This window comes from Juglans regia, chromosome 12 (genome assembly GCF_001411555.2).
Source record: "Juglans regia cultivar Chandler chromosome 12, Walnut 2.0, whole genome shotgun sequence".
In the NCBI taxonomy this organism is placed as follows: domain Eukaryota; kingdom Viridiplantae; phylum Streptophyta; class Magnoliopsida; order Fagales; family Juglandaceae; genus Juglans; species Juglans regia.
The window spans coordinates 3,037,847-3,056,973 of NC_049912.1; the positions used below are offsets into that span (position 1 = coordinate 3,037,847).

Genomic DNA, 19,127 nt, shown 5'->3' on the forward strand with positions numbered 1-19,127 from the left:
ACGCTGCGACTCGAGCTGGAGCTTTGAGACCTTGGATTTCAATACTTCCAATATCAGACATACCAAATCAATCCTAAAGTCAAAAAATAAAAAAACTTGAAGAAGAAAATTCTCTTAGACTTGGTAGTTTGGACACCGCTACCGTGTAAGTAAGTTGACCGTTCTTGTTTCGTGATGTTCGCGTGAAATAACCTTCATTTCCACCACCCTTCCTGTACTTTTTCTTTGTATAAATTCTCTTGCCCGCACTGTCTTCCCCAAACACATCCGTTGTTTTCGTTTCCTCACCCAGAAAACAACCTTTTTCTCTGACAGCTTATGTCTCAGAGGCTCAACGTTCCTCACTCTTCCTCCATAGCCTTCTCCCTCTCCATTCCCATCCTGGTTTCAAGTGAGATGAACCCCAGCTCCAACTGGTGTTTTAATTTTCATTAATTGAAAGCTTTTTACTTCCAGTTCCCACCTGATTAATTCTTTGGATATTCTAAACCCATTGCTTCATTCTTTCAAATCATAGCAAAGTTCCTTCTGTTTGTTTCCCGAGGGTGAGAACAAACAGAAAGGTTTAGCTGATTTCAAGATGGGTCTGACAGGTTTTGTTGAAGGAGGCATAGCTTCAATTGTTGCAGGCTGTGCCACCCACCCTATGGACCTAATCAAGGTCCGAATGCAGCTCCAGGGCGAAACCAGCGCCCCAAAACCGACTCCGTACCCTGCCGTTCAAACTCTCCGCCCCGCTCTTGCCTTCCGCAACACTACACAGTCTACACTCACTGCTCCGGAGTCGATTCGCGTGCCTGTTCCGACACCGCAAGTGGCGCGTGCGGGCCCAATCGCCGTCGGTGTCCGTATCCTCCAACAGGAAGGTGTCGGTGCTTTGTTCTCGGGCGTCTCCGCCACCATCCTCCGCCAGACTCTCTACTCGACGACCCGAATGGGCCTCTACGACATCCTGAAAAAGAAGTGGACCGATCCAAACTCCGGCACCTTGCCGCTCGCGAGCAAGATATCCGCAGGCCTCATAGCTGGTGCAGTCGGCGCGGCAGTGGGCAACCCGGCCGACGTGGCCATGGTCCGCATGCAAGCCGATGGGCGGCTCCCCTTGGCTCAGCGCCGCAACTACACGAGCGTGGTTGACGCCATAAACCGCATGGCACGCCAGGAAGGGATTGCCAGCCTGTGGCGCGGTTCGTCCATGACGATAAACCGCGCCATGTTGGTCACAGCCTCACAACTCGCTTCGTACGACCAGATCAAGGAGATGATACTGGAAAAGAGGGTGATGAAGGACGGGCTGGGAACCCACGTAACAGCGAGCTTCTCAGCGGGATTCGTGGCGGCAGTGGCGTCGAACCCGGTGGACGTGATAAAGACGAGGGTGATGAACATGAAGGTGGAGGCAGGGGTGGAAGCTCCGTACTCGGGCGCTCTGGACTGCGCGTTGAAGACCGTGCGCGCGGAGGGGCCATTGGCACTGTACAAGGGGTTTGTGCCGACCATTTCAAGACAGGGACCTTTCACTGTTGTGCTGTTTGTGACGCTCGAGCAGGTTCGCAAGCTGCTCAAGGATTTCTGATACCACGAAGATATTTAGGATCAAAATTGAATTCCAGTTTCTCTCTTCTCTAAGATCGTCTTCCACCAATACAAAAAATAAAAAAAGAAAATACAAATTTATGATCTAGAGTGTGTGACAGAGATGAACAGGAACTATTGTTTATTAAATTGAGGATTAACATTTACAATGAGTTTTTTAATATTTTTATTAATTAATTTTTAAAAAGACAAACAGCATAAAAATCACCGAATGCATTGTCACTCGATCCAACTTGGCCACCCAAGAAAAAAGGTCTTGGGTCAGACATGTTTCAAGTCCCATGCGATAAACTGGTGCAGGTAGGCGTCACGAAAGAATGAACTTTAAACAACCGCACCCAAAAATCTCCAACAAAAGAAACGCAAAAGATGATAATTAACGTAGATTCACATGTGCAAAACTTATTACCCTTACAAAATAATTCATCAAAAAGCCTAGATTCCATAAACCACGACTCCCAACCATGTCAATGATTTTTCACATGCTTTGTTAAGTAGTGTTAATGATCAAATTCCTGCTGAAACTAATGACAAAGGAATACGTAAATGATTGTCATGCACAGTACTCCTATCTGCACTATTTGTTGCGTCCACCTACTGAGAGCATCATCTACTTTGCTGCTGCTACGTACATGCGCCGCTCCACTAGTTGTTCTCTGCTCCCTACTGCGTACATAGCTTGCTGCTACAACTCTGATATGCCGCTCAATCATCAAATTCCTTATTCTTGTCTGTACATAGTCGTATAAAAGGAGTCCTTGTAAACATTTTAAATTAATAAGAACAGAGTATATTTTCAATATTGTCTTCTTCAACATGGTATCAAGAGCCCTAATGGACTAAACGTCCATGGCCTCCACATCTGATTCTTCTTCTTCTTCTTCTTCCACCCTTCCCCACCCAAATCTCTCTCACATCATTTCTGTCAAGCTCACCCCTAAAAACTATTTGTTATGAAAGGTCCAACTTGTACCTTACCTTCGTGGCCAACGCCTCTTTAAATATGTCGATAGTTCTTGTCCACCACCCAAACAACTACTCGACAAAACCACAACTCCAAATCCAGAATATGAAATTTGGTTGCAGCAAGATCAGCTAGTAATGTCAACCCTCATTTCCTCCCTTTCCGAACCACTAATAGCTCAAGTGGTTGGCTGTCCTTCTGGTCAAGCAGTTTGGCACTCTCTTGATTCAACTTTTGCGTTTGTTTCACAAGCTAGAGTCATGCAAACCCAGTTGCAGTTAGCTTCCCTCAAGAAAGGAGTTGATTCCATCTCCACCTATTTTCGGCGTGCCAAAACCTTAGCCTACACTTTGGCCTCTACTAGTCACCCCTACCTCCAGCTGAATTTGTTCCCTACCTACTCGCTGGTCTAGGATTAGAGTATGATGTCATTGTATCCTTTGTTACAACCCGTCTAGAGCCTATTACCCCTGAGGAGTTACTTGGGCATTTGCTTGCCCATGAAACTCGGTTACTCCACCATCCGGATACTAGTTTATTTACAAATGATGCATCCACTAACTTTACAGTCAAATCTCATTACCCTTAGCGAGGTCGTGGCCAGTATCGTGGTCGTAACACCACTCGGGGGCGTGGTAGTGGTGGTCGATATAATTCAAATCGATCTCATGGTGGTTTTTCAAGTAACAATGGTCCAAATAATTCATATTCTGCTGATAATCACCTCATTTGTCAGGTGTGCAACAGGCAAGGTCATTCTGCTCTAGCCTGCCTTTATCGATTCAACCAAGCATACACTGCTTCTCCCACTACAACATCAAACTTCACTAACTACATTTCAAATACAAGCTGGTACCCAAACACAGCCGCAACCCACCACATTACAAGTGACGTTGACAAATTGAACTTGCAAGCTACTTCATATCATGGAGATAACCAACTGCGTGTTGGTGATGGTTCTACCATCCCCATTTCCCACACTAGTTCAAGCTCTCTCCCCATTTCACATTCTGATTTTTTTTTAAATAAAGAAAAAAGCTAAATGCAATCGCTTTGTGTAAACGCGGTGTAAACATCGGCTGATGTGGCAAAAAATGGAAATTCCCCGTTTAGTGATCCCTCCTTCCATTTCCCTCCCTCTCTTTCATTGCCCTCGAGTTCTTAGCTCTCTGAAGATGAAACAAAAAGAGAAAATACAGAACCAATGTCTTACCTCTCTAAAGACAATCATGGAAGATTTCGAGAAGAATGTCTCTACTACAGAATCAATGGAGGCTGAAAATACCATAGGTTGCTCCGATTCTTCCAAAATCCTCCATCTGCTTCGTATGTTCCTTGCAATATAGCAGTGCAGAGTCTTCAAGTCTTTTTCTCCTCTGATTTATTTCTGAGTTACCAAAAATATGGTTATAATTATCTACTCTTTTTTTGTTTTTCCTTCATTTCAATGTTTGTTTGATTTTTGGTGGTGGGTTTTCTGAGTATATGGATTTTTGGTAGTGGGTTTTCTAGGTTTTCCTTCATTTCCATTTTGGTGCCTCCTTTACCTGCTGCAAAAATACTTGGAAGACTCAAAATCTGGGACCCAGTCAGCTAAAAGCCAGATCCCAAAAAGTAACCAAATACAACCTCCAATTGACATATATCCTAGAATATTGTCTGTTGATGAAGAAGGAAAATCCATGTCACTGGCTCCTGAAAAGAGTATTCAGCTTGCGAGAAAAGCTCTCTCTCAAGATCTGCCAAAATTAACTAAGCCACCAAGGGAAGATTTAAGAATGGAAGCAGAAAATACAAATCAAGTTGGCAACTGAAACCCAGACGAGCAGGAAGACAAAGATTTAGAGGAACACGAGCTCTGTTTCAGTGTTTTTATTTGGATTTTTTTCTCTCATTTGGTTTCGTGCAGGCGTGATCTTTGGTTTTTTTTTTTTTGTTTTGTTTATATATTTTATTTGACGTGGCCTCAGCGACTCCACACCATTTGCATGAGCCGACTGTACGTAGAAGAATTGTTAAATAAAATGCTTTGTGCTCCATCATTTCAGAAAAATCTCATTTCTGTTAGAGAATTTTGTATCGACAATAATGTCTATTTTGAATTTTTCTCTGATTCATTGTGTCAAGGATCGCAAATCGGGGACCCTTCTACTCCACGGGACAACAAATAATGGACTATATAGCTTTTCATCACCTTCTGTTCTACCTCATGCACTGACCAGCTCCATTTCTTCATGGCATTCACGCCTAGGCCATCCCTCCTTCAAGATAGCTCGCCTTATTTTACAGCAACATGGCTTATCATATGATCCTACTCAGCTTCCTTTATTTTGTAATGCTTGCGCACAAACAAAATCTCATCGACTTCCTGCTTATGCTAGGCCACATAAATCTGTTAATACCTTTTCAGTTAATATTTTTAGATTTATGGGGACATTCTCCTCATGTATCAGTTGATGACTATCAATATTATGTTACTTTTGTTGATGATTTTTCTCGTTTTACTTGGATTTTTCCTTTGAAATCAAAGTCTCAAGCATTTGGTATTTTCCTTAAATTTAAAGCTCATGTTGAACTCCAATTTAACACAAAAATCCAACAATTCCAATCTGATTGGGGAGGTCAATTTCGGCCTTTTTCTAATTAGCTCTCACCTTGTGGCATTTTGCAACGTATAACATGTCCCCACACTCATACACAAAATGGCATTGTTGAACGAAAACACTGTTACATAGTTGACACGAGTTTGGCTCTCCTTGCACATGCATCGGTTCCTTTAAAATTTTGGTCTCCTGCCTTTATTCATGCAATTTATTTAATCAATATTTTACCATCTCCTTCTCTAGATAAATCATCTCCTTTCTTACTTCTGCATCAAAAGGAACCAGATTACAAGTCACTTAAGTCCTTCGGTTGTGAATGTTGGCCTCTCACCACTTCCTATAACAAACACAAGTTTGACTACCAAGCTGTGTCTAGTGTTTTTCTGGGTCTAAGTCCTCATCACAAAGGGTATGTATGTTATCACATCCTAATAGGTTGCATTTACATGTCCAAAGATGTAAAGTTCAATGAAATGCTTTACCCGTTTGCTCACCTTTCTTTACCCAAGCCAGTCACGGAACCCACGCACATAGCTTTACCATTATTCAACATTCCTCCACAACTTCCATCTTCACAATCCTCTTTCTACATTTTAGGACCTCATCCCTTTGTTACTCATGAATCATCAACTTCACAAAGTTCTTCTTCTCTAGACTTGCAATAACCTGCACCTTCAATAGTCACTCGATCACGCACTGGTTCACTCCGTCCATGGCAATTTCATGATGGTACCATTAGATGGCCTCCACCAAGAGCACTTCTCAAAGACACCAGTTCCATCCCTGAACTCCTTCTTGCCTCTCTATTGCTCAATAATACAAGGAATGGTGTGAGGCCATGTCAAAAGAATTCAATGCACTACTTGCAAACAATACATGATCCTTAGTTCCAGCCAACCAAACTTCTAACATCGTGACTTGCAAATGGGTGTTTTGCACAAAGAGATTGGCTGACGACACTATTGAGCGACGGAAGACTCGCTTAGTCGTCAAGGGATTTTTGCAACAATCTGGAATTAACTTCAATGATACATTTAGCCTAGTTGTTAAGACAACAACAGTTCGCCTTGTGATTGCACTTGTTGTTTCCAAAAGATTGACTATTCGGCAATATGATGTCCAAAATGCATTTTTGCATGGACCCTTACAAGAGACAGTATTTATGTCTCAATCCCTGGCTTCACTCACCCTCAATTTCCCTCTCATGTATGCAGGTTGAATAAGGCTATTTACGGATTTCGACAATCACCTCGTGCGTGGTACTCATGCCTTAGTTGCCGTTTAGTTGATCTCGGGTTCACTATCTCTACGGTTGATTCATCTTTATTTATTTGCAACAATGGTGCCACCCATTTGTTTGTTCTTGTATATGTTGATGATCTATTAGTCACTGGTTCCTCACAACAGGCCATACAACTCCTCGTTAAAGCTCTGTGTTGATTTCCTAATCACCGACCTTGGTAAATTGCATTTCTTCCTTGGTGTCGAAGCTTCCTACACTCCGAGTGGTCTAATTCTCACCCAACAAAAGTATATACTTGATTTGCTCAGTAAAACAAATATGCTCCTTGCCAAGCCCGTAAAATCCCCTATGGTCACCTTTGAGAAGTTAAGTGCTTTTACTAAAAATATTTTTGAAAATCTCACTCTATATCGTAGCACAATAGGATCACTTCAATATTTGTCTTTCACTAGACCAGATTTGGATTTTGATGTGAGCAAAGTATGCTAGTTCATGCATACACCCTGAGTCCCTCGTTGACAAGCCGAAAACGAATTTTACAGTATCTTAAACATACTTCCCATGTTGGCTTACAAATTTCTCCCTCTTCCACAACAAATCTTGTGGCCTTTAGCGACACTGATTGGACTAGATGTCCAGACGATCGGCGATCTACCAGTGGGTATTGTGTCTTCCTTGGTAGCAATCTCATTTCGTGGTCCTCAAAGAAGCAACCAATCGTAGCACGCTTGTCCACCGAAGCTGAATTCAAGGTTGTTGTCAATGCAACTGCAAAAATAGCATGGCTACAACATTATTGCCGCGATCTTGATGTTAAATTTTGCATTGCACCATTGCTTTACTGTGATAACTTGAGTGCCACTTATCTATCTTCCAACCCTATTTTCCATGCTAGAATTAAGCATGTGGAAATTGATTTCCACTTTGTTAGAGATGGGGTCCTTAACAAGTCATTAAATGTTGTCTTCATTTCTAAAAAAGACGAGCTTGCAGATATACTCACCAAACCCTTATCAACAGCTCGTTTCCTTAGTTTAAGTTCAAGTCTTTGTCTTCAACATACGCCGCTTGACTTGAGGGGGATGTTAAGGATCAAATTCCTGTTGCAACCATTGAAAGAGGAATCACGTAAATGATTGTCATGCCCGTTACTTCTATCTGCACTATCTGCTACATCCACCTACTGAGAGCATCATCTACTCTGCTGCTGCTACATACATGCATCGCTCCACTAGTTGTTCTCTTACATAGATTGATGCTACAACTCTGACACGCTGCTCCACTCATCCAATTCCTTATTCTTGTATGTACATAGTCCTATAAAATGAGTCTTTGTAATACATTTTAAATTAATGAGAACAGAGCATATTTTCAATATTTTCTTCTTCAACAAGTAGATATATCCCATAAACAGTAGTTTTAAACCTTTATAAGCATTTACGATACAAATTTTGGAGTGTTGTCTAAAAGCTCAAAAATCGCATATCAAACAGGGCCAGCCAGATATCTCATCTCCTGCAGTGCCTCAACAACCACAGCATTTCTCTCTCCCCCAATTCTTTTTTTTTTTTTGATAAGTAATAAGTTATTTTATTGATATGAAAGAGGCATAGCCCAGGTACACTAGAAGTATACATGTGAATACACCAATTTAGTGACTAGAAACAGTTACAAGGAAATCATGAAAACTAAGACCATTCAAATCAAGAGCAATGGCCCACACAAACAAGGTCTTCCAGAAAAAGTTCCTAAACTCTTCCAAAGAGCGTTCATGATCCTCAAAAAGTCTCTCATTACGTTCGTTCCAAATACACCAGAAAATACATATAGGAACCATCTTCCACACTGCTGCAATTTGTGCTGTTCCTGAGATCCCATTCCAGCTTGCTAACAAGTCAACCACCCTACCCGGCATCCCCCATGCTAATCCCATTCTACTGAAAAAATTAGTCCAGATATCTCGAGCAAACTCACAATGAAGAAGTAAATGGTCCACCGTTTCCCCACTTTTTTTGCACAAACAGCACCAGTCCATAATAATGAGGCCACGTCTTCTAAGATTATCAAAGGTCAGAATCTTCCCTAGAGCTGCCGTCCACACAAAAAATGCAGCCTTTGTCGGTGCTTTAGTCCTCCAAATATTCTTCCAAGGGAAAATATGCCTTTGGTGCATATTAATGGATTCATAAAAAGAGCTTACCGAAAATTTCCCTTTCCTAGAGGGGCACCAAACCATCGTATCTTCCAAAGTGGCAGCAGTGGTAATGTTGTACAGCATGCTCAGAAATCCCACCAGCTCATTCACTTCCCAATCGTGTGCATCCCGAGTGAGGTTGATAGTCCACTCCTGTGTGCCTTGGTTAAGAACCCGCAAGTCAGCCACCATAGCTTCTTTTTCCCGTGCAATTCTGAAAATCATAGGATAAGCATCCTTCAAGGCCGTGTTTCCCAACCACACATCTTGCCAAAAGCTGATCCTACTACCATCCCCCAAACGCAAACGAGTGTTACTAGCAAAAGAGCCCCATCCTTTTCGAATAAACTTCCATAGCCCCACTCCATATGTCCCCCTACCCTCTTTAGAACACCAACCCCCTCTTTCACTTCCATACTTCATATCCACCACCCCTTTCCATAAAGCCCCCCTCTCATGGTTATAACGCCATAACCATTTCCCTAGTAGTGCCTTATTGAACGCCCTCACATTCCGGACCCCCAACCCACCGTCTCTCAAAGGGGAACATACCTTTTCCCACCCTACTAGATGGAACTTACGCTCATCTCCTAACCCACTCCACAAAAAATCCCGTTGAAGTTTCTCTATTCTAGAAGCAATACTTGCGGGGAGGGGAAATAAAGATAAGTAATAAGTAGGGAGATTGGATAAGGTACTCTTCATAAGTGTGATTCGCCCCCCTTTAGAGAGATACAACCTTTTCCACCCGGCCAACCTACGCTCAAATTTTTCCAGCACCCCTTCCCAAATTGTCTTTGCTTTGAAAGAAGCCCCCAACGGTAAACCAAGGTACTTCAATGGCAACGAAACAACCCCACATCCCAAAATATTCGCCAACCCTCTAATATTGCTGACTTCTCCAACCGCAACCATCTCTGTCTTTGCAAGGTTAACCTTCAACCCGGATACCGCTTCAAAACATAGTAAGATGGCCTTCAAAGATTGTATATGCCCTTCATTTGCCTCACAAAAAAGCAAAGTGTCATCTGCAAACAATAGATGAGAAATAATAGTGGAACCATGGGTATCTCCCACTGAGAAACCTGAAAAAAATCCTCCTTCTACTGCCGCCGACACCATACGACTTAGAGCCTCCATAACTAAGACAAATAAAAGAGGTGATAGTGGGTCACCTTGCCGCAGCCCCCTCGAACTATGAAAAAAACCCACGGGATCACCGTTTATCAGAACCGAGAAGTGAACCGATGACACACAGTATCTCATCCACTTCCTCCATTTTTCCCCAAACCCACATCTCCTCAGCATGTACATCAAAAAATCCCAATTTACATGATCATAAGCCTTCTCCATATCGAGTTTGCATAAAATACCTGGATCTCCCGACTTGAGCCTGCTGTCCAAACATTCATTAGCTATAAGAACCGAGTCCAAAATTTGTCTCCCCCTCACAAAAGCATTTTGAGACTTAGAGATAATCTTCTCCATGACCGTGCTCATCCTGTTAGCAAGAGCTTTGGCAAGTATCTTATACACACTGCCCACAAGACTAATCGGTCTAAAATCTTGTACCTCTCTTGCACCGGCCTTTTTAGGGACTAGTGCAATAAAAGTAGCATTTAAGCTTTTCTCAAATCTTCCATGACTGAAAAATTCCTGAAAAACCAGCATTACGTCCTCTCGCACCACCTCCCAACAAACCTGGAAAAAAGCCATTGTGAATCCATCCGGGCCTGGAGCTTTATCTTTGTTCATATTCCTGATTACTTGTTTTACCTCTTCCTCTTCAAATGGTCTCTCCACCCAATCCATACTATATTGGTCAATTACCTCAAAAGCTAGACCATCTATTGTGGGCCTCCATGGATAAGGTTCCGCTAACAAATGTTCAAAATGCCCTACCACATGTTCTTTTATCTCCCCCTGATCTGAAGATACATCTCCATCTATGCTCAAAGACTCAATGTAGTTAAACCTCCTATGAGCATTGGCCATGCGATGAAAGAACTTTGTGTTTTTATCCCCCTCCCGAAGCCACAAGGCCCTTGACTTTTGTCTCCATAAAATTTCTTCCATTAAAGTCAATCTTTCCAATTCAGCAACTACCTGACCTTTTCTGATATTTTCTTCCCCTACACCCTCTAGACCTTGTAACTCCTGAAACAAACTCTTCTTTTGTAAAGTTACATCACCAACTACCTGTTCATTCCAAATCTTCAAGTCCTTCTTCAAAGCTTTTAACTTTCCAGCCAGTACATAACTCGGATTGCCCTCAAAAAGGTATGAATTCCACCATTGCCTGACCATCTCCACAAATCCATCCATCTTTAACCACATATTCTCAAACTTGAACGGCCTTCTACCCCCTTGAGTACCGCCACAAGCTAACAATATAGGGAAGTGATCAGAGCATATCCTTGAAAGCCTAGTTTGACTTACATCTGAGTATTGTGTCTCCCACGAGGGAGAGATGAGAAATCTATCAAGTCTTGACCAGGCTTGATTATTTGACCAAGTGTAATCGCCTCCCATTAATGGTAAATCCATAAGGCCTACCTCAAAAATGAAATCCGAGAAGTCCAACATAGCTTGGTTTTGTCGACCCGCCCCTGAACTTTCGCTGGAAAATCTTGTCACATTAAAATCTCCACCTATACACAACGGTACCTCCCACCAAGAACCTAGGCCAGCAAGCTCATCCCAAAGCAACCTCCTCTCGCTGTCCAAATTGGGACCATATACCCCAATAAACGCCCATAAAAAATTATCTTCTGTGTTTTTAAAAAAACACCCAACCGAAAATTCTCCCACAAACTCATCACTATTTTCCACCACCCTCTTATCCCACATAATCAAAATTCCACCCGAAGCCCCTTTCGAAGGCAAATATGACCAGCCTACGTATTGACAGCTCCATAAGCTCCGAATAATACTTCTATTGATAATCTTCAACTTTGTTTCTTGTAAACAGATAATTTCCACTTTCCATTGCCTTAATAGAGCTCTTATTCGCAAACGTTTATTAACCTCATTCAGCCCCCTAACATTCCAACACAAAATTCTAGGCTTCATTTAACAACTGTTCCAGCCCTCCCTTTGTTTCTTGTACGACTTGCACTCCCCTCTTTTCCATCATAATTAATAGACCACGTCAGCCTCTTTAACTCCCTATTTCTTTTTAACCCTGTACCATGTTGTCCTGCTTCAATGGCTATAATCAGTGCCTTGAATTGTTCTTCATATCCTTTACACGAAATTCCCATGCAACTTTGAAGTTCCTCAACCTTTTTCAATACCCAATCATCTGAAACATTAGGAAAAATCATTCTTATTGGAGTCGGCTCCACTCCTGCAGACTCCTCCCCCACTTTAGAGCATTTATTTGGTTCAATCATCTTCAACTGACTTTCTCCTACCATCTCTGATGCACTCCCACACTCCACTGTGACTATAGCTTCTTGTCGAGCACCTTCAGAACCTTTGCTGTGTGCCAGCAGTTCGGGCCTTTCCACCAAGGTTATCTGTGGCAACCTGGATTGATCTAGGGGTATCCCCTGACTCCCCGAGAGGTTCTGTGGTGTCCCTGATGAAAACCCACGCCCATCTTCATACAAACTCACTTCCAGACCTTCCCCTTCCGCGATTTCTTCCACCTCCACCTCCGTCGGTTGTAGTGTCACCGCCAGACCACCCACTACGTCCCCATGAGCCGTCGCTCCCTTCTGTTCCATCCCCTGTCCAAGACTCGGTCTTGCTATATGTGTTTCGGGCCCCTCCATCGAACCCGAAACCTCGGAGGGTTTCGGGATATGCTTCTCTGCCGCCGACAACACTTCCATCGAGGCCTCCGCTTCCTCCGTCGACGTCGACTGAGGTTGCGCCGGCGTCGACGACCCTGGCCCACCCCCCGATGGGCCTGCTGACCCATTCCCCACTGGGCCTGCAGGATGGCCTGCTTTCTTTCTCCAAAAAGAAAGCTTCTGCTGCGTGGGCTCAGCTCGAGCTGACCCATAACCCTGGGCTTTCCCTATGGGCCCAACCCGCCCCATATCTTCAAAACCCAGACCTCCTGCCCCACTTCTTCCTCTATCACCCGCCCCACACTCCTGCCCCATTTCTTCTTTACCCAAAACGCTGCGTATAAGCCCCTTTACTTTAACACTCATCTCCTCCAACGAAGCCTGCAAATCCCGTAATTCCTTCAAAACAATTATCTCACTCTGCCCAGCCCACCTGCCACCTCTATTTTGTCTCTGATTTTCTCCCAAAACAGTGAGATCTCCTGACCGTAGTAGGCCTGCCATATCTGACTTTTGCACATCTCGGGTTGACTGTAGAGCCTCCTTGTACGTCATAGCAGACGTGAGAGTTTCTGCCTGTGTAGATGGAAGAACTCTCCTCTTCCCACCTACAATGCCAACCTCCCTCAATGCCTCAGCCAGTTTTCTCCACCCCCACCCATTTCTGTCTCCAGGAATTATAATGAAGCTCCTACTACCACCTCCACTATAGACCACCAGAGCCAAGTAATTGCCGCGAGAATTAGAGCCTTTTTGCGCTACGAAGGCTCTATTACCTTCTCTGAAAACAGAGTAATAACCCTTACTGCCATGTTTATGACAGCCCTCCAAGGTTTTTGCCGCCCAAAGAGCAGTGTCCAAACCCAACCTCAGGTTTTGCATTCCTTTCCACCCTCTCTCAGTGATAAGCACTCCACTCCCATCTGCCCTCACCTCAAAAAACTTGGACTCAATTGCTACACTTCTCACAGTAGGCATTTTCCTTCCAAAACCACTCCACCCAGCCACCCTCAAACACCCACCCCCACCTTAAACTCAACTGAGCTACATGTTAATCTCCCCAAGTAACTGCCCCTAATGGCAACCCAATACCAGAAGCAAGAACAGAAAAACAAGCCAAGAAAAGCAAGAGAGAGAGAGAGAGAGAGAGAGCACTTTCTCCAATTCATACATAACATTCATCCCCCAATTCAAGAGGTCTTGTGTAATGCTATATGCACTCTTTAACTTTAGAACCCTTTAATTCAACATTGGCAAAACAATAATTCGTACCATTAAATTATCATTTAATAAACTAAACATTCATCCCTCATTGTAAAAACCAAAGAGGGAAAAAAAAACTACCTGTGTAGAAACAAAAATTATTTATTTACTGGCATATTAGAAAACTAACAAGGAGACACATGTGACCTTATCTAGATTTGTAATAACTCTCCAATAACTACTTCGCAAAGCAAACAATCAAATGACTCTTCTGTATCACTCATCATTTAAACCAAGAACCTCTCGATTAAACTCCTCAATTTTAGCAGCCAACTCTTCCCTGTTTTTCTGCAAGACAGTAGAAATTAATTAGCATGACTTCTCATACAATGCAAGTAATTCCACATCCAATCATAATATTAGGTACCTTAAAGATCAGATAGCGATAACTGAACCAGAGTGTGTAGCCAAGACCCACTACTTCCATCAACTTGGGGAACTGATTTCAATACATCAAACTTAATTAAGCTTGCCAGACTATGAGAAAATAAACCTTGTTCATAATTTCAAGGAACTACTAACTTAACACACAAAAAAACATATAAATTCGCACCAGTGGAATAGAATCAATAGCACCAACAATGGCCGATGCAAACCACAGGGCAACCAAGGCACCACCACCATATAAAAGAATAATATTCGTCTCATCCGAGTCAAACTGCATGATGTTAATGAGCAAATCATCAATATAGATAGAATAAGTGACTAACAAATACTAGAATTAAACTAAAACCACTCAGCTAAACAAAAATGTAAGTTCAAAACTACTGAAATTAACACGTCATACATATGCAGTATGGAGATGTGCCACTCTAATGGATGAGCTAACCATAACCTAGTGAATATCCTCCTTTTTTATGTTTGCATAAATACATGATTAAGACAATCTCGAACCATGAAAAATTATGATGTAAAAAATAAGAAAATCGTGACCATACATAAGTGGAGATAACTTTAAGATAAGTTTGAGCCCCACTAGGCCTCGTTTGCATTCAAAACCTACCTCAACTCAACTCATCTCAACTCATCATTACAACTTTTTCAAATTCTCACACAAAATATAATAAATAATTCAACTTTTATTCTAATATTCACAAACCATCTTAACCCATCTATGAATCCAAACCACTCCTAAAAGTTGAAGAGTTCAATGTGCAAATGGGGGAAAGATAATAGATGGAGGTGAGCTGTTGTTTAAAGGAAACATTTGTTATAGAGGAGTTTTGCTTAAAGGAACCATCTGTTGCTCAGGTAACCGCTCAGGATTGACTTTCATCAACCAACCATATCCAGAAAGTTTCGTATTGTTTTATCCTTCATCACAGCAACTTATTCCCCTTTATCATTATAAATCATGAAGTTAAAAAGAGAATTCACATGGAAAGTTATATGATAGCAGGATGAACAAGCAAATAATCTTTTACTAATCTATATTGACTCCAGTCATTGTACCATTGAAAAGGAGCAGGAATGTGTATGATTCTCATCATTCTCAACTATTACATACAACTTAATTACACAAAAAAGCCTGATAGACAATAAACAAAAAGATGGGACAATGGAATACACGGAAGGAGGGAGAAGGAAAATATAAAAAATGAAGCAATGACAATTTATATAAACGACTGGTATTCAGGGTTGCTCAGGTAACCGCTCAGGATCGACATGGCTGTCGATGTTTCATCCAATGTTCAATGAACACTGTCAACCATTTAAAGCATCATCATAGCAACCAAAGTCACATTTTCCTCCAACGACTTTGTCTAAACCTTGGAAGTAAAAAAAATAAGTAATCAAAAAGTTCACAATTGACTTACAAATAGGAAAACGGAAGCAAATGAGCACAATGAGGACAATGCAAACAAAATTATGAAAAAGTATAAAAACAAACTACCCATTATTATTCACGAGAAATATATTATCAAACAACAAAAGAGAATAGCTGCTAGAATCAAGCATGGACAGTCAACTACAACTCTATCTCTCTCTCCCCCACCCACAAAAACAAGTACCTAGTGCTATATATTCTGCGCTCATTTAGTCACAAAAAATACCCCATACTTGTACAAAAAAAGAACATTGTTTTTTATAAGATAAACTTATTAATGCTTAATGGAAATGAGAAAGGTATAATCGAAGTTTAGGGGGTAACGCCAAAACTGCCTATTGAGAGAAGAGAAAAAAAAAGGAACATACTAAAAAACAAAGCTATAGAGACCGATTCGCTGCCATCCAAAGGCAATGTGCATTTGGAAAAGAAAACCTCAAGGTCTTCACCATTCCTTGTGATGTCTTTGAAACTTAAGTCTTTTTTGGTGGCCATCTTTCAAGGCTTCTCAGCAGGTACCTATAATGAGGGACCTCTTATTTCCCACTTAATATTTGCACGTCACGCACTAATTTTCTGTTAATAAAACCTTGAAAAGATTATTCTTTTCACCGTTTATTCCTATGCTTTGATGTGGTTTCATGATAACCTAGTTAGAGAGCCCCATTTGGGACAGCCCAAAAGATCGAGCAAACTAAAGTGAAAATAATGGCATGATTGAAACTAAGAAATGCCAACATGATTAAACTCATTTCCAGAAAGAGTTTTGGATAAGTAAACAAAGGAGAAGAAAAAGAAGGAAAATTGAAATGCATGTATGGAGAAGTTACTAAGTAGACACCTCAAATTGATAAAAAGAGAAGGTAGGCGTCAATCAGCGAAACTTCCAACCTTGCTTTTGGCCTCCCATGAATCAGATAAGCACCCGATGCTTTAGCTTATCTGGGATTATGAAGGCACCAAGAGAGAGTTTAAACATAAAACTATTGCTTCTTTTAGGGAATTTCATTGGAAGTGGGACTTAAAAAAAGAGAACAATGTTGGTCCTACAAGAATTACCACTTAATTAAAGACAGTCAGCAGAAAATCACCCTCACTTGGCCAACTTCCATTCAATATAAAAAAAAAAAATGAAACATTGACAACTGTAACAGTCACCACAACACAACTATGATCTGAACTTAATAATCTCATGCCTTTCTTTGTTTATGGTCCAATACTCTAGTATGCTAGGCATAGAGGAAACACTCCAATCCATCCCAAACATGGTGTTAAACTAAATACTAACATCACATAACTATTGACAAACTTGCCATTTCATTTATCGTTAAATTAATTTTAAGTCTTCATGAATTACTCATGCTGCATAATAATCTTTCCTTGAAAAGATGGGCAAAATTAATCATTCCAGTAATTTTTGCTACAATTAACCAAGCATTCTTTTATTTCAGGTAATGCCACCAATGCCTACCAAATTAATTCATTGTAGAAAGATACACAAATAACTCAATTGAGGCAGATTCCGCATGTTTCCTAGTCAAGTTGATCCATTTGAGACCATTTGTTCGACTCCAGTATAAGCACCCTCAACTAAAAAAAAGATATGGTAAAAGACATATCGGCCCAAGACGGTATGTCCTTAAAGAAGGTACGAAAAGTTTTAGAACTATTAAGTCTATACATGATAAATAAAAGGTTTGTAATGGGAGAGAAAGTTGTGCCATTATGCCACAAGGAAATACTATGAAGTAAATTATTTACAAATTTCAAATGGATTTAAATATTTAAACAGAGAATGCCTTGTCATAATATATCTGCAGATTGACAACACAATCATAAAACACAAGTTTTCTAAGGATTTGAAAGGACCTTTATATTAAGCTTATCCAAAATTTCAAATGACTCTGTTTGCTCATCCGCAAGAGACTCTTCTTTAGGAACTTCTCCTGCTACAGTTTCATGAAATGTCTTCTTTTCAGCTGGTGGAACATCTTCAAGGGTTATCATACTATCGAATTCTCCACCAGCGTACGGATTTGCTCCACTTGATGTTTCTTCTGATGATGATGTCGCTCTGGGAATTAGACTAGTAAAAACCAACCCTGAAAATAAGTGAAGGCTGAAAGTGCATTGGAAGATATACTTGGAAAACGAGGGAAAAAGCAGATACAAGTGTTTCAAACGTTCTTAGAGCATGCTTATGCAAAGTATAGATAAATTCCGTTCAAAAAACAACATTTTTTATTGGCACTAGTGTCCGAAACAAAATCCCGACTAAGTCTAGGGTGCACAAGCTCTCGGCTCTTGGTAAGCAGTTTTCGTAAGTGCACCTAGGTAATTCCAAGGAAAGTTTTCCTAATCCGATGCCCCTAGATATTGTTTGCACCCATGCCACCCAAGGGTTTGAGCTTAGATCTCGAGAGAGCATGCAGACCAAGGCTCCACTTGAGCCAACCCGGTTGTTGGAAAAGCAACATTAATTTACTACTATAGAGCAAACGGTTGAACAGTCTAGAAAACACCATAATAAAGTTTTAGAGATCTGAGCATTACACAATAACGTACAACAAAACTGCAAAAAAGCATATGAATAAATCATCGGAAAACGGAGAGAACAGGAACGTACAGTGAAGATAATAAGTAAAATAGATGTACTCAAATACAAACGCCCTCCTTAAACAGCGCAAAGGGAACTAAAAAAAAAAACAAAAAGCAACGAAAATCAGAAACTAGAGTGAAGGGATGGAGAACGTACGGGAGTGAAGGCCCCTGCAAGAGCGAGTGAGTAGGCTTGGTCTCAGAGGGGGAGAGGGTTTGGAGCGGAGGAGGCGGGTAGGGGTTGTAGAAGAGAGCCTGCTGGAATACTTGGGAATAACTGAGATGGCTCGTGCTGTGGTACAGATCTCCATACCTGGAGGTGGAGGCTGCGGGGACTCGGGTCTCTACTGCTTCGAGACGCTTCTAGGGCTTGGTCTACCCTTTTAAGGGAGTACGACGGTAGCGCTAGGGTTCTTTGACTCGTTTGTTTTTAGTATTTTAAACGCCTCTCAATTTATCTATTTTTATATAAAATAAAATAAATAATTTAATTTTTTTTAATTTAAAAAATTAATATTAAAAAATATATTATAACATTATTTTATTTAATTTTTAATTTTAATGTCAACTCATTTCATCTCATCTCATATAAAAATAAACGAGAGCTCACATTTTCATCTCTATCTTTTTTTTTTTTCCCTTCTTCTTTTCATTTATTTTCATCAATTATATTTAAGACATGATAAGGTACTTGGAAGAATTATTTTTTTATAATTTTATTTTTAAATATCACTTATAAAACATTTTTTAATTTTAATTTTTTTATTTAATACGTAAAAGTTAATACAATTTTATTAATTTCAAAACAAAACACAAAAATTAATACAATTTTTACAAAAATTTAAAATAAAAAGTATATTAAAAATTATAATCCAATAATTTTTAAATTTTATAATATTTTTATTTTGTTTTATTTATTTTATTTTATTTTATTAAAATTTAATAATAAAAGAATAATAAAATCACACTCATTAGTGGCACAAAAGTACCAAAAAGCGTTCAAACGGATAAAGGTCGATGATGGAGGCATGAGGTATG

At 40.6% G+C, this 19,127-nt stretch overlaps 2 protein-coding genes and 3 non-coding genes across 5 annotated transcripts; 1 reads left to right on the forward strand and 4 right to left on the reverse strand.

The window, feature by feature from the left end:
• Positions 1-166: 166 nt before the first annotated feature.
• On the forward strand, positions 167-1,742 carry LOC108998260 (mitochondrial uncoupling protein 5-like). The gene has a single exon (XM_018974759.2). The coding sequence runs from the start codon at positions 581-583 to the stop codon at positions 1,574-1,576; it is 996 nt and encodes a 331-aa protein (XP_018830304.1). The 5' UTR covers positions 167-580; the 3' UTR covers positions 1,577-1,742.
• An 11,863-nt stretch (positions 1,743-13,605) lies between these two features.
• LOC108998262 (protein CURVATURE THYLAKOID 1D, chloroplastic) lies at positions 13,606-18,515 on the reverse strand. Its single transcript, XM_018974762.2, has 5 exons — positions 18,247-18,515; positions 17,361-17,593; positions 14,217-14,321; positions 14,031-14,102; positions 13,606-13,951 (listed from the first exon to the last, which is right to left on the reverse strand). The coding sequence occupies exons 1-5, from the start codon at positions 18,398-18,400 to the stop codon at positions 13,880-13,882; spliced, it is 636 nt and encodes a 211-aa protein (XP_018830307.2). The 5' UTR covers positions 18,401-18,515; the 3' UTR covers positions 13,606-13,879.
• On the reverse strand, positions 14,907-14,991 carry LOC118344092. The gene has a single exon (XR_004797858.1). It is a non-coding gene; the product is annotated as a small nucleolar RNA snoR128 (small nucleolar RNA).
• Positions 15,302-15,395, reverse strand: LOC118344091. Its single transcript, XR_004797857.1, has one exon. It is a non-coding gene; the product is annotated as a small nucleolar RNA snoR128 (small nucleolar RNA).
• LOC118344086 lies at positions 16,303-16,440 on the reverse strand. The gene has a single exon (XR_004797853.1). It is a non-coding gene; the product is annotated as a small nucleolar RNA snoR83 (small nucleolar RNA).
• Positions 18,516-19,127: the final 612 nt, after the last annotated feature.